Here is a 12523-nt window from a genome sequence, read left to right on the forward strand (position 1 = left end):
TTTATTTACCAGTTGCCAGAGACCAATGGGACGTCATGATATCATATAGTTGGGGTCCAGAAGAAGAGGGTTTCCCATGTCAGAAGCGGATGTTGAAACTGAAGGAGCAATTGGAGAGATCTAGTTTTAGTGTCTGGATGGATGCTCAAAAGATGCGTGAGTAGACTTTAAACGTTATTACAAAGGTACGCTAACAACTCGCTTAGCGGCGACTTCAAAACTCGACCGGCAGTGGAGTTTTGAAGTCGTCCCTTAGGCATGGTTCATTTTCATGTACACAAAAAACGCGCGTGATGAACAAGACAGTGCTCGGGTAGTCAGTGTTCTACTTTCTCTGTATCTCGTTATTTATCTGGTAGTTATTTGTAATTGCTGTCTTTCAACCATATTATGTATTAATGTTGGCCGATAATAAAATCGCATAGAAATGGTGACATCTGTGTCACTAACAGTAACATGGTTCTAGTGACCAAGTGACATCATTGTACTATAGTCTGTCCACATAGAAGTACAAAGTAAATAGACCTCGGAAACTGGAGGTATATTAATTATTTCAGTGCAATGCTTCTTTGGCGCGCCAACTGCTGCGCGATTTGTGTACCGCGCTCTTTACGCGTCGCGTCGCGCTCGCGTGTGACGCAAAGCATCGACCCCCGATGCCACAGATTTGGTTTGTACTTCAAAGTGGACAGACTGTATGTATAATTTTAAAAAGCAGCAGCATTTTGACCCCAATTCTTTGTACAACTTTTAGATACTGGCTATAGGCGATGCATATGTATAAGTGATGTCATTGTGCCGTGTAATATGCGGAAGGAGTAGCATTAGTGAAAATCACAGAAAATTCCATTTTCGGCCATAGTGACCTTAGTTTGACCTTTAACCTCGAGTTGTTCACGTGACATTCGTGCCACCAGTCAATGGTTCTAGGGACTAAAGTGACATCATTATACTATGTAATTTGCGGAAACAGCAGTATTTTAAAAGTATTTAGTTACATACCAGAAATGATCCTTAAATAACCTTTGACCCCATTACTTTGTACATTGTTTAGACATTGGCTATAGCGGATACATGTGCATGTACAAGTGATATTATTTTGCTATAATGTGTGGACGGAGTAGTATTTTTAGTGAAAATCACAAGAAATCACATTTTCGGTCATAGCGACCTTTGTATGACTTTTGACCTCTAGTAGTTCACATGAAATTTGTGACACTAGCCCATTGTTCCAGGTATTGGGCTACATACCGGAAATGACTCCTAAATGACCTTTGACCCCAATTCTGTGTACAACTTTCAGACACTGGCTATAACCTATGCATGTGTGCAAGTGACGACAGCACGGCGCTATGTAATATGTGGAAGGAATAGCATTTTAGTGAAAATCGTGTTTTTGGCCGTTGGCAGAAAGTGGATAACCTTTGACCGGAATTTGCCCTGACCCAATGGTCATGGTAACCAACTATGGTCAAACTGGCTCAAACCATATTGTGACGATGGCTAGTTATGTTGACAGAAGAATAAAACATGATTGCGCTCGAAGAGCGTGAACCTTAGTAATAGCCAATTGGGCCAGCTACAGCCCACAATGCCTATGAATCGATGACGTCATTGTGCAATGTAATTTGAAGGAGTAGCAGGTACTTTGTTTTTTAATGAACATAACGTGAAATAATATTTTTGGACATAATGGCCTTTGTATGACTTTTGACCTAGAGTTGTTCACGTGACATCTGTGCAAATGATTCTAGAGACCAAAATAATGTCATCATTGTTCTATAATGCAGAAGCAGCAGAATTTTGAATGTATTTGGCTACATACCGGAAATAACCGGGAATAACCCTAAATGAACTTTGACCCAATTCATAGTAGAACTGTTATACACTGACTGTAGGTGATGCTTATGTCCAAGTGGCGTCATTGTGCTATGCAATGTGTGGAAGGAGTTGCAATTTAGTGGAAATTACAAGAAATCGCATTTTCGGCCATAGTGATCTTTTTATGACGTTTGACCTCGAGATGTGCGCATGACATTTGTGCCAGCAGCGTGCAGCCCAGTGGCTCTAGTTGTACTATGTAATTTGCGGAAGCAGCAGCATATTGAAGGTTTTTAGTAGCGAAATAATAATGAATTTGTTATGAAATTTTTGTTCATCAGGAGGCAACATGGACGAAAAAATGGCGACAGCTATAGAGCGATCCTCAGTAATTCTACTGTGCTATTCTGAAAAATATCAACACAGTAAAAACTGTAAAAAAGGTATGTTATTAGCCCTGAATAACATGCTTAGGGAACTTTTATCTAAAATCTTGTTAATTTTTTCCCAGAATATAGAGGCTTATATTTAAAAATCGGCAACTTCCACTAAAAATAGAATAATATGATATGGAAATTGTGACAAGAGTTTAAACGGTGACGGTGCAAAACATAACAAAATTGCAGTTCATCCTATGATAGCATGTGTATATTATACTCTATAATCCGCCGTAGAAGTGACGTCATATTCGGATTAACTGCCATAGCAATAGAGGAATACAATTTTTGAATAGATCGCCCTGCACTACAAGCAGATTGCACTAATCACCTGTGTATGTCAGCAAACATAGTTGAAAACAATACCGCTCTTTTCAAAGATACTAATCTTGTGTGCGAGTGATCAGCCTTTCTTTGACATCTATGGTTCAATGCATCGGTACCGCGTGAACGTTGTAGTGCAGGGCGATATTGTCAAAGTTAATCCGATTAACTACGTCACTTCTACGGTGAATAGTCTATGCTGTTCGTGATAGTACTATAATGTTGCTTCAAATTATATCTGATTTTTTTTCTCAGATACTTTTTTACCTCAAATTTCCGTTTATTATGCTCACAATGTCACCTATTATGTGAAATGACCTTGATTCATTCAGATCAAATTCAAAAGCAAGGAGCAAAACAATAAACAGGGGACACGTTAAAGCTTCATAACATTGCAACCACATTACGAAAACTTAATTAGTTGTATAGTTATAATACTTATTATTTCGATACTTATTCCCACAGAAGCACAGTATGCAGACCATCTAAACAAGGATTTAGTCGTTTTGAAATTCGATGCTCATAGGCCTTCGGATTGGTTAGGTATTATGATCTGCAAGGAGATATATTATGATGTAACAACAGAAGATGCTATGATGCAAAACCTGCCTGAAATCAAAAAGGCTATTGATGAAAAGCTCTCTTTAAAGGGTAAGTGCAGTTGTATTATGCTGAACCGTTAGGATAGATCAGATACCCAGCAAACACTAAACGTTTTCGACTTCATTAACAAAAGGTTGCCAGAAAACGTTTAAATGTTGGAACAAAGGACGTTTAAATGTCGGGATAGAGGACATATAAAGTGTATAAAACGTTAACAAACATTTGTTGATTCTAACATTATTTTATTTAAGTGTTGCATATCAATTTGTAAGCGCTCTTTAGCAAAGTCATAGTTCATTGAATTTACAACCGTATGACAAAATAGGCGAAAATAGTAGCTTTTTGCTCAAGATTTGCAATTTAAAGAGAGCTGGCCATTGCTCATTCTAGGGACTCTAGTATATGAACAATATAAGTGTGCTTTTTCATTTAATGACATAAAATTTGAAAAATATTGTAAAGAACACTTGAGGTTTTGACTTTCAAACCTACATTTTGTGCTTGGATAGGTAGTTTTCAACAGATTTACCACATTCGCCTTGCTTAAACATTGAATTGCGTTAACTGTTGACCTAGTGACGAAAAGTGTTTTTAGGGGGAAGTGTTAGCTTTCGTTTGATATAAAATTCTGATTGGATGAAGAGAACACTTGAGGTTTTGACAAAAACCAATCAAAGAGGCCCATTTTTCAGCTAGAAGTTCCATAGCTCTTACGATGCTATGCACTTAACCCGGGACTTAACCGTGTAGTGTAATCAAAGACTGTGTGGAGATAATTCACTGCTTGCTTGAGAGCTCTGACGAAAATGTGTGCTCAGGTGTATCGAGGTGGAAACTGTGCGTATGATGGTTTATAAGAGAAACCTTTCCATATGACAAAATATTTCGTAAAAAAATGTTACATATTGAAGACATTTAAGAAATATTGTTGCAGTGTGTTTTCATACAAAACATTTCAAAACGTTTTCATGACCTTTATAATACCCACCATTTAATGTTATAAACGTTTTTATCCCAACCAAAACCCCGAATATAACGTGTTTAAAACATTATAAAAACGTTTTTGTGTTTGCTGGGAATAGGGTTAGAGCCTGATATCCCCGGGTGGCATGCACGTGTCCCACATAATATTTAGGCCTAGTACGCGACGTGCCGCGGCGATGAACCGGGGGGGGTCTCGTGAAAACTTGCTTTTATTTTTACTGCTGCTGCTATGATCAATGGATCTGATGCAGATCTGGATCTAATAGGTCTACAGGATAATTATAATTTATTTTTGACAGGGGCGTATAGCCAGCTTTTTTGGTCGGGGGGGGGGGGCAATATAAAATTACAGTTGCATCACATTAAGGCTGTATGTCTTCGAGCTTCTAAAAGAAGGCTTTATTGGGATGATGTGCGCACGTAGCGCGCAAAAATTTGGTATTTTACACTATTTTCGCCCATTATCAGGATGGAAATTTTTGACAGGGGTGTAGCCAGCTTTAAAATTTCCGGGCACAGACGAAAAAATTACAGTTGCATCATACAATACATAGAGACTGTATCGGGATGATGAGGAGCACTTTTTTTGTCAGGGGGCACTCTGTGACCCAGACTGCGTCCCATCTTTAGTCCAGCCTTATATTCAGCTGATATTAGAGATATTATTATCGGAGACGTGCCCAGAATAACATACAAAAGCGGCCCATGTGATCAGGTCTGGTGCCCGGGGTCTGGTGGTACTAGCTAAAACATGTAAAATGGTTCATTTTATTTTGCAAAGTGGAATTAATGCGATGGTCTTTCTATTATTTATACACAGCAACACAACAGGTGCCACGCCCACACGCGCCTCTATCATCCCACAAACATGACGGTAAGTGATTCCCTGTGAAAATATGAAAATAATACTCCTTATTATATGGGCTCATCTGGAATATTATTTCACGCTATTCGACCAACGTTTTCGACTAGCGCCGTCCTATGCCATTCGATATTAAGAAGGGTTAAAGAGTTTGAGCTTGTGATACAGAATGGTCGACTGCAGATCCGTCGGATAACGCTTTTTCAATGGGAAATGAACTTTGCTGCTTGGATGATCTCACGATGAGGTTAGGATTACTGGGTTAGAGGGTTAGGGTTCCGTATTGAAAAGCGTGTTCCGACGGATCTGCACTCGACCGGCCTCGATAGCTTTGCTAACAACTTAATTCCTAATAAAATAATGTCAGTAATTGACTTCTTATATGAGGACGAGAGTAAACATATAGAACGTGTATTAGAAATATTTCAGATCAATTTATATGTAGTTATATGCAATATTTGTTTTAGGCGCAATGAATTAGAGTCGAATAACGTTAACATTCCAGATGAGCACATATTTTAACGCTCAAACACTAACCTTCCGACCTTCTCCAATCCATTCAAATACCCTTGTGACATTGCTTCGCTACCAAATTAAGTCGTAATAAAAAGTTTTTATTGATTGATATTAGAAATATATCAGCTCTCAGGTCAGCAATACATCTCCCTCCGGCTCTCCCTCTCCTGAAGTCCGACGAGTAGGACTTTTTCTTGTTATCAGACCAGGAAAGGATAACCAAAACCGACTCCCAGTGGGGTACCCACTCGGGCTGCTCCCAAAATGACCAAAGTCGTCTTTGTCGAAAATTTTTGGCGAGCAAAACGACTCAGACATTTTTTCGAGTACATGTATCCCCGTCTTTCAAAAATCTGGATACGCCCCTCCCTGTCTCCCTCATTTCTCTCACTTCTTTCTATTAAAGCCTATAACCCAAAACAATGGTACTTATAAACAGTCACTGTGTTCATCATTTTTGATAAATATGTAGCGGTATATTGTACTTATTTCTATTTTTATTTTATTTTTTTGCACTTTAGATTTGATACAAAGAATAGCCGAAGACTTGAAAGAAACATACGAGAGCAATTATTGTAAGAAGCGAATTTGCCCCTGGAAGCGTAACGAATGGATGGACCTAGATGACATCTATGTACCAATGACAATTGACGATACCTTGCCCGGAGAGTTTACAATTAAAGAGCGTATGAAATCTTATGCGGATATCCTGAAAAGAAACCAGGATGGCCGTCGATTTCTTTTAGTAGGCGATCCGGGACGAGGGAAGTCCGTTTTTGTGCCAAGATAGCATACGACTGGTGCAAGAAAAACCCATTATCTGCAATTAAGCATACTAAACTCTTATTCATCCTTCAGTTGGGGTTGATAGATCATACAACCAATCTAGAAGATGCAATTCGAGAACAGTTGCTGAGTACTAGTATTGCCATCGATAATGACACTCTGCGCCAGATCATCAGCGAATGCAAGGAATCTTGTTTGATTGTCTTGGATTCGTTTGATGAAACAGAGATGGATATCTTGGCGAAGAAGCAAAACAATGGAAACATTGTAGAAGTCATTAGGTACAAGCATCTTAGAGGATGTCGCGTTCTCGTCACAACAAGACCATGGCGGGAAGGTGAAATAATCAACCAATACGGCTCGGTGTATAAAAGGCTTCAGCTAAAACCATTAAGCAAGTCTGATGTACTCGACCTTGTTGAAAATTATTTCAACCGCTCCAAAGATGAACTTGCAGCACCTGGTCTATCCAAGTTGGGCAAACGTCTGTCAAAGTATATACAAAGAAATGAGATTGTCATTGACCTTAGTACCCCAATGCTGGTTATTTTAGTGTGCAGCCTCTTCGAAGGAAGTCCCGGGAGTAAAATTCCCAACAGATTGGGAGAATTGTACCATTCAGTTCTTTCCATGCTGGGTAAAAGCAAGCTTTCTTCTCCCGCCAGTGTGGTAAGTACATTTATATTCATAATTTCCTCTGGAAATTGAAAGTGAATGACTTATGTGCAGAGCCGAATTTACCATTTGGGGGCCCCCAAAATTGCCCTGTGCACGTTCCTTTGTAACCCCAAAACACCATGTTTTGGACCAAAATATGGTATTATTGCAAAAAAAATTCCGCGCTTCATGCGCACTAGCCCATTACGTAGCAGAATTCAGAATAGTTATAAATTGAAATGAAGTAAAATCGGAACAAAATATACTCGTCACCCTCTAAACCAATACGTGCATGGCTACTGAGTTCACATGCCTTCTTCACGGTGAGGTTGGGGGCTCCAAATTCTGACCTGGCCCAGGGCTCCAAAAAGGGTAAATCCGGTCCTGCTTATGTGACCTTGAAATGACCTTATTAAATTTGTATTTATTGCTCATCATTTCTGCAAGTTTATTGAAAATCCAACAATATAACGCCTCTATGTGCATTTCTTGTTCAATTTGGTTTTTGAAATGATATTACGGTATACGCAGACCACTAAATCAAATAAACTAAAAAAAATTCTGATGGGGTATTTTTGTGGAACCTGAGAGCATAATTATCAGACACACCAATTGTATCTGAATACGAGGAATGTCCTTCTGATATCAAATAATTTTGATATTTTGAAATTCGTGATGTAATACAAATTTATGGCAAATTATTAAAAATTGACGCTGGAAGTAGGCCTATATACTTTATCAATCTAATGCTATGTAGGAGCCTACTTAAAGTGTATATGTAGCTGGGAGGAAAAGCCGACCATCATTGACCTTTCGCGTATTAAAGATACGTATACACATGAAGTTTCATGAAGTTTATTGAGTGTTTCCCCTTAAACACTCTAAGTTTCACGAATATCTTTACTTAGAGGCCTACTTGGTTCAAATTACCTCCGAACCTGAAATTACCTCGTTGAAGACCTAATTTCTTAAAGTCTTTTGGAAAACTTCATGTATATCTTCAATACAAAAAGCCGGGACAAAAGGTTAACATTTTCATTTTTTGTTCCTTATGATTAGAGGTCAAGTTAATATCATATTGGTCATCCGGTGCTTTTATTTTCCATCATCACGATCTTCTTTTTCCTTTCCTTTCTAGTTTTACTACCTTCCCCCACCCACCGCGCGGGATTTGACTTTGATTGTCAGCCCCCACCCCACCCCTTTTTTTTCTCAAACACAGCGGCGTAGAAAGCGGGAGAAGGGAAGGGGTTGGTGCAGAGCCACAGACATTTTCAGGGACAAAATGAAGACGACTTTTGGCAAAGGACAAGACAAGCTGGAACAGAAAAAATAACCTAACCATATTACCGGTATACGTGTTTTATACCACCCACGGTGTGGTTGGGTGTCTGAAAAACGTGGCAGGAAAAACAGGGTCATGTCTGCGTTTACAAAAAACGGGGCGCGTCTTCGTTTTGTAAACACGTGACACATTTTTTCGGATCCCCGTTTGCCAGATACCCTAGGAAAACTTGGCAAACACAAAAAGCTGTACGCGTGTTTCGAGCTGGTATACGTATGCAGGCAAAATTAGAAGTGATCATAAGGGGCTGCATGTGCAATAATTATGAGCCCTGGGGGAGGGTAAAATAGGGGGGCAAGAAATTTTTGGCAAGCCGAAAGGGGGGGCAAGCAATTTTTGGCAAGCCGAGAGGGGGGCAAGCGATTTTTGGCACGCATTCATGGGGCGCCTTTTTAATAAAACGCTCTAAAAAGGTTAGGAAAACAGTACGGAAATGCTTAAATATGCACATTTTCCTGCTCGCAACATACATCTAGACCATTTAAGGTTTGCAATTTGGGATCCCAAAAATTTGGCAGGTTCAAGGGGGGGGCAAAGAAATTTTGGCGGGCCGAGAGGGGGCAAGCTATTTTTGGCGAGCCGTTTGGAAATTGTTTGGTGTAAACGGAGGGGGGTGCTCATAATTATTGCACAGCCCTATTACACCTAATAGAGACGGCACACATGGGTATCGACGCATTTGCGCAAAGCCAGCATTTTAGGGGGAGCAAAGCCAAATTTGCGTCCTCAGTTTTTTTGCATGGGGAAGAGTAGGCCTACATCGCTCGGACATTAGCTATTTTAAATACAGGCAAAATTAGAAATAAAAGTGATCGGGCCCCGTTTCCCCCTGTCAAATAGGGACGGCAACAGGAACGGCACACCGTGGCGTTTTATTTTTACGATGGAAATATTTAATAGTCGAACGCGTAGATGCTACACGATGTGCATCCCGGGTGGGCACTCAACATTAGGCCCCGCATTAGGCCGAGTAAAAAAAATACATGTTTCTTGTCCGCGCCCTCCTTTTTTGAAGATTTTTCAAATTTCTTTTTATTTTGTAAACTTTCAGTTATAACTTGTTGAAAAAGATTTTTCAGAAGTTGAAACTTATTTTACGGCTTTGTAAGTGCATAATACATCATTTAACGCGGCTGTGTACTATAGACATTGTTTCTTTCGCGAAATTGAGTTTTTTTGATATGTTTATACTTTGTTATGTTTTTATAAATACAAGGAATGAAAATCCAGATTTGTAAACTCCAACTGCAATATTTTAAGGATTTTATTTCACTATTCCACTCGTGTTTGAAATTGAAAAAGAAAAAAATCTTTGTTGTACCAGCCAGGGTACACGCGCGCAACAACGCATCGCGTTGCGTATCGCGCAATTTGTTAACGCACAAATACGCGACGCTTATCTGCATGCGCGGCGCATCAATATGGAAACACCACGGAAGCACTGATTTCACAAAAACCTAGTGGTCAAATGGCTCCGTTTTAGCTGATAAAATGTGGGTTTTTTCAAGTTCCTTCCCCCGATTTAAATATCAAGTTATGAATGGATTTCGCTCAAACTTCTCAAGGGGCCGTGTATTTACCCGATGTTCATGTAATGTAAGGTAGAACTAGACTTAGCTGTGGTCTAAGACCACGAACACAGCCGTGTTGTGACCCCTTAATGACCTTTGACCCCAAAATATATGAAAACCCCATAGGCATTGGCTAATGTCAATGCCTGTGTGCATGTGGCATCACTTTGACATGTTATTTGTCGCAGAAGGGGCATTTTTAAGGTTTTTCGTCTCAGACCGAAAGTGACCCCTTTATGACCTTTGAACCCCAAATGAAAAAAATATCCCATATACACTGGCTAACCACAATTCATGTGTGAACATACCGCTACTGTGCTATGTTTTCCTTAGCTAATAAAATTGTTTGAAGGTATTTCATTTTTTACCGGAAGTGACCCCTTAATGACCTTTGACCCCAAATCTGTGTACACCCCATAGACACTGGGTAATAACAATGCATGTGTGCAAGTGGCATCACTGTCCTACGTAATTTGTGGGAGAAGATGCATTTTAAAAGTATTTCATTTTATACCGGAAATGACCCCTTAATAACCTTTGACCCCAAATAAAAAATACCATATATACATTAGGTAAACACAATTCATGTGTGAACATACCATCACTCTCCTATGTTTTTCTTAGCTAATAAAATTTTTTGAATATATTTCGATTTATACCGGAAATGACCCCTTAATGACCTTTGACCCCAAATCTGTGTACACCCCATAGACACTGGGTGATAACAATGCATGTGTGCAAGTGGTGTCACTGTCCTACGTAATTTGTGGGAGAAGATGCATTTTAAAGGTATTTCGTTTTATACCGGAAGTGACCCCTTATTAATGACCTTTGACCCCATATACAAAATATCACATATACACTGGGTTACTGCAACTCATATGTGAGCATACCGTTACTGGCCTATGTTTTGTTTAGCTAATAAAAATTTTTGAATGTATTTCGTTTTATACCGGAAGTGACCCCTTAATGACCTTTGACCCCAAATCTGTGTACACCACATAGACACTGGGTAATAACAATGCATGTGTGCAAGTGGGGCCGCTGTCCTACGTAAGCTGTGGGAGAAGATGCATTTTTAGTTGAAATCACGTTTTTGACCCGTATGACATCTGCGTGACCTTTGACCCCACGAGTTTCATGTGACATGTAGGGGCACGGTCAATGATCATTGTGACCAAGTTAGGTCAAAATCGATGTAAGCATGTGAGTGCTAGAGCAAATGTAAAGGTTGACAGAAAGAAGAACTAGACTTAGCTGTGGTCTAAGACCACGAACACAGCCGTGTTGTGACCCCTTAATGGCCTTTGACCCCAAAATATATGAAAATCCCATAGACATTGGCTAATGTCAACGTATGTGTGCACGTGGCATAACTTTGCCATGTTATTTGTGGCAGAAGGGGCATTTTGAAGGTTTTTTGTCTCAGACCGGAAGTGACCCCTTAATGACCTTTTACCCCAAATAAAAAAAAGACCACGTATACACTGAGTAACATCAATTCATGAGTGAATGTACCGTCTCTGTGCTATATTTTTCTTGCCTGATAAAGTTTTTTTCGTTTTATACCGGAAGTGACACCTTAATGACCTTTGACCCCAAATCTGTCAACACCCCATAGACATTGGGTAATAACAATGCATGTGTGTAAGTGGCATCACTGTCCTACGTAATTTGTGGGAGAAGATGCATTTTAAAGGTATTTCGTTCTATACCGGAAATGACCCCTTAATGACCTTTGACCCCAAATAAAAAATACCATACATACATTGGGTAAACACAATTCATGTGTGAGCATACCATCACTCTCCTATGTTTTTCTTAGCTAATAAAAAAATTTGAAGATATTTCGATTTATACCGGAAGTGACCCCTTAATGACCTTTGACCCCAAATCTGTGTACACCCCATAGACACTGGGTAATAACAATGCATGTGTGCAGGTGGCATCATTGTCCTACATTATTTGTGGGAGAAGATGCATTTTAAAGGTATTTCGTTTTATACCGGAAATGACCCCTTAATGACCTTTGACCCCAAATAAAAAAATACCATATATATATTGGGTAAACACAATTCATGTGTAAACATACCATCACTCTCCTGTGTTTCTCTTAGCTAATAAAAATTTTGGAAGGTATTTCGTTTTATACCGGAAGTGGCCCCTTAATGACCTTTGACCCCAAATCTGTGTACACCACATAGACACTGGTTAATAACAATTCATGTGTGCAAGTGGCGTCGCTCTCATACGTAAGTTGTGGGAGAAGATGCATTTTTAGTTGAAATCACGTTTTTGACCCCTATGACCTCTGCGTGACCTTTGACCCCACGAGTTTCATGTGACATGTAGGGGCACAGTCAATGATCATTGTGACCAAGATGGGTCAAAATCGATGTAAGCATGTGAGTGCTAGAGCAAATGTAAAGGTTGACAGAAGAAGAAGAAAGAACCTGTAAGAAAAAAGACACAGCCGTGACTAACGTCACGGCTGTGTAACTAGACTTAGCTGTGGTCTAAGACCACGAACACAGCCGTGTTGTTACCCCTTAATGACCTTTGACCTCAAAATATATGAAAACCCCATAGACATTGGCTAATGTCAATGTATGTGCAT

The 12523-nt window shown here is 39.6% G+C and overlaps 3 protein-coding genes across 4 annotated transcripts in view; all 3 read left to right on the forward strand.

The window, feature by feature from the left end:
• The window catches only part of LOC140146451 (uncharacterized), a 79516-nt gene extending 73179 nt beyond the window's left edge, over nt 1-6337 (forward strand). The window contains exons 7-11 of the mRNA XM_072168310.1: nt 13-156; nt 2163-2264; nt 3048-3233; nt 4990-5043; nt 6069-6337. Coding sequence (XP_072024411.1) covers nt 36-156; nt 2163-2264; nt 3048-3233; nt 4990-5043; nt 6069-6337 — 732 coding nt within the window. The 5' untranslated portion in view covers nt 13-35. The remainder of the gene's footprint in view (nt 1-12; nt 157-2162; nt 2265-3047; nt 3234-4989; nt 5044-6068) is intronic.
• The window catches only part of LOC140146448 (uncharacterized), a 102392-nt gene that overhangs the window by 16335 nt on the left and 73534 nt on the right, over nt 1-12523 (forward strand). The window lies entirely within an intron of this gene.
• LOC140146445 (uncharacterized) overlaps nt 6334-12523 on the forward strand; it is a 30676-nt gene continuing 24486 nt past the window's right edge. The window contains exon 1 of the mRNA XM_072168300.1: nt 6334-7002. Within this exon, the coding sequence (XP_072024401.1) occupies nt 6562-7002 (441 nt within the window). The 5' untranslated portion in view covers nt 6334-6561. The remainder of the gene's footprint in view (nt 7003-12523) is intronic.

This window comes from Amphiura filiformis, chromosome 2, assembly GCF_039555335.1.
Source record: "Amphiura filiformis chromosome 2, Afil_fr2py, whole genome shotgun sequence".
Lineage (NCBI taxonomy): Eukaryota > Metazoa > Echinodermata > Ophiuroidea > Amphilepidida > Amphiuridae > Amphiura > Amphiura filiformis.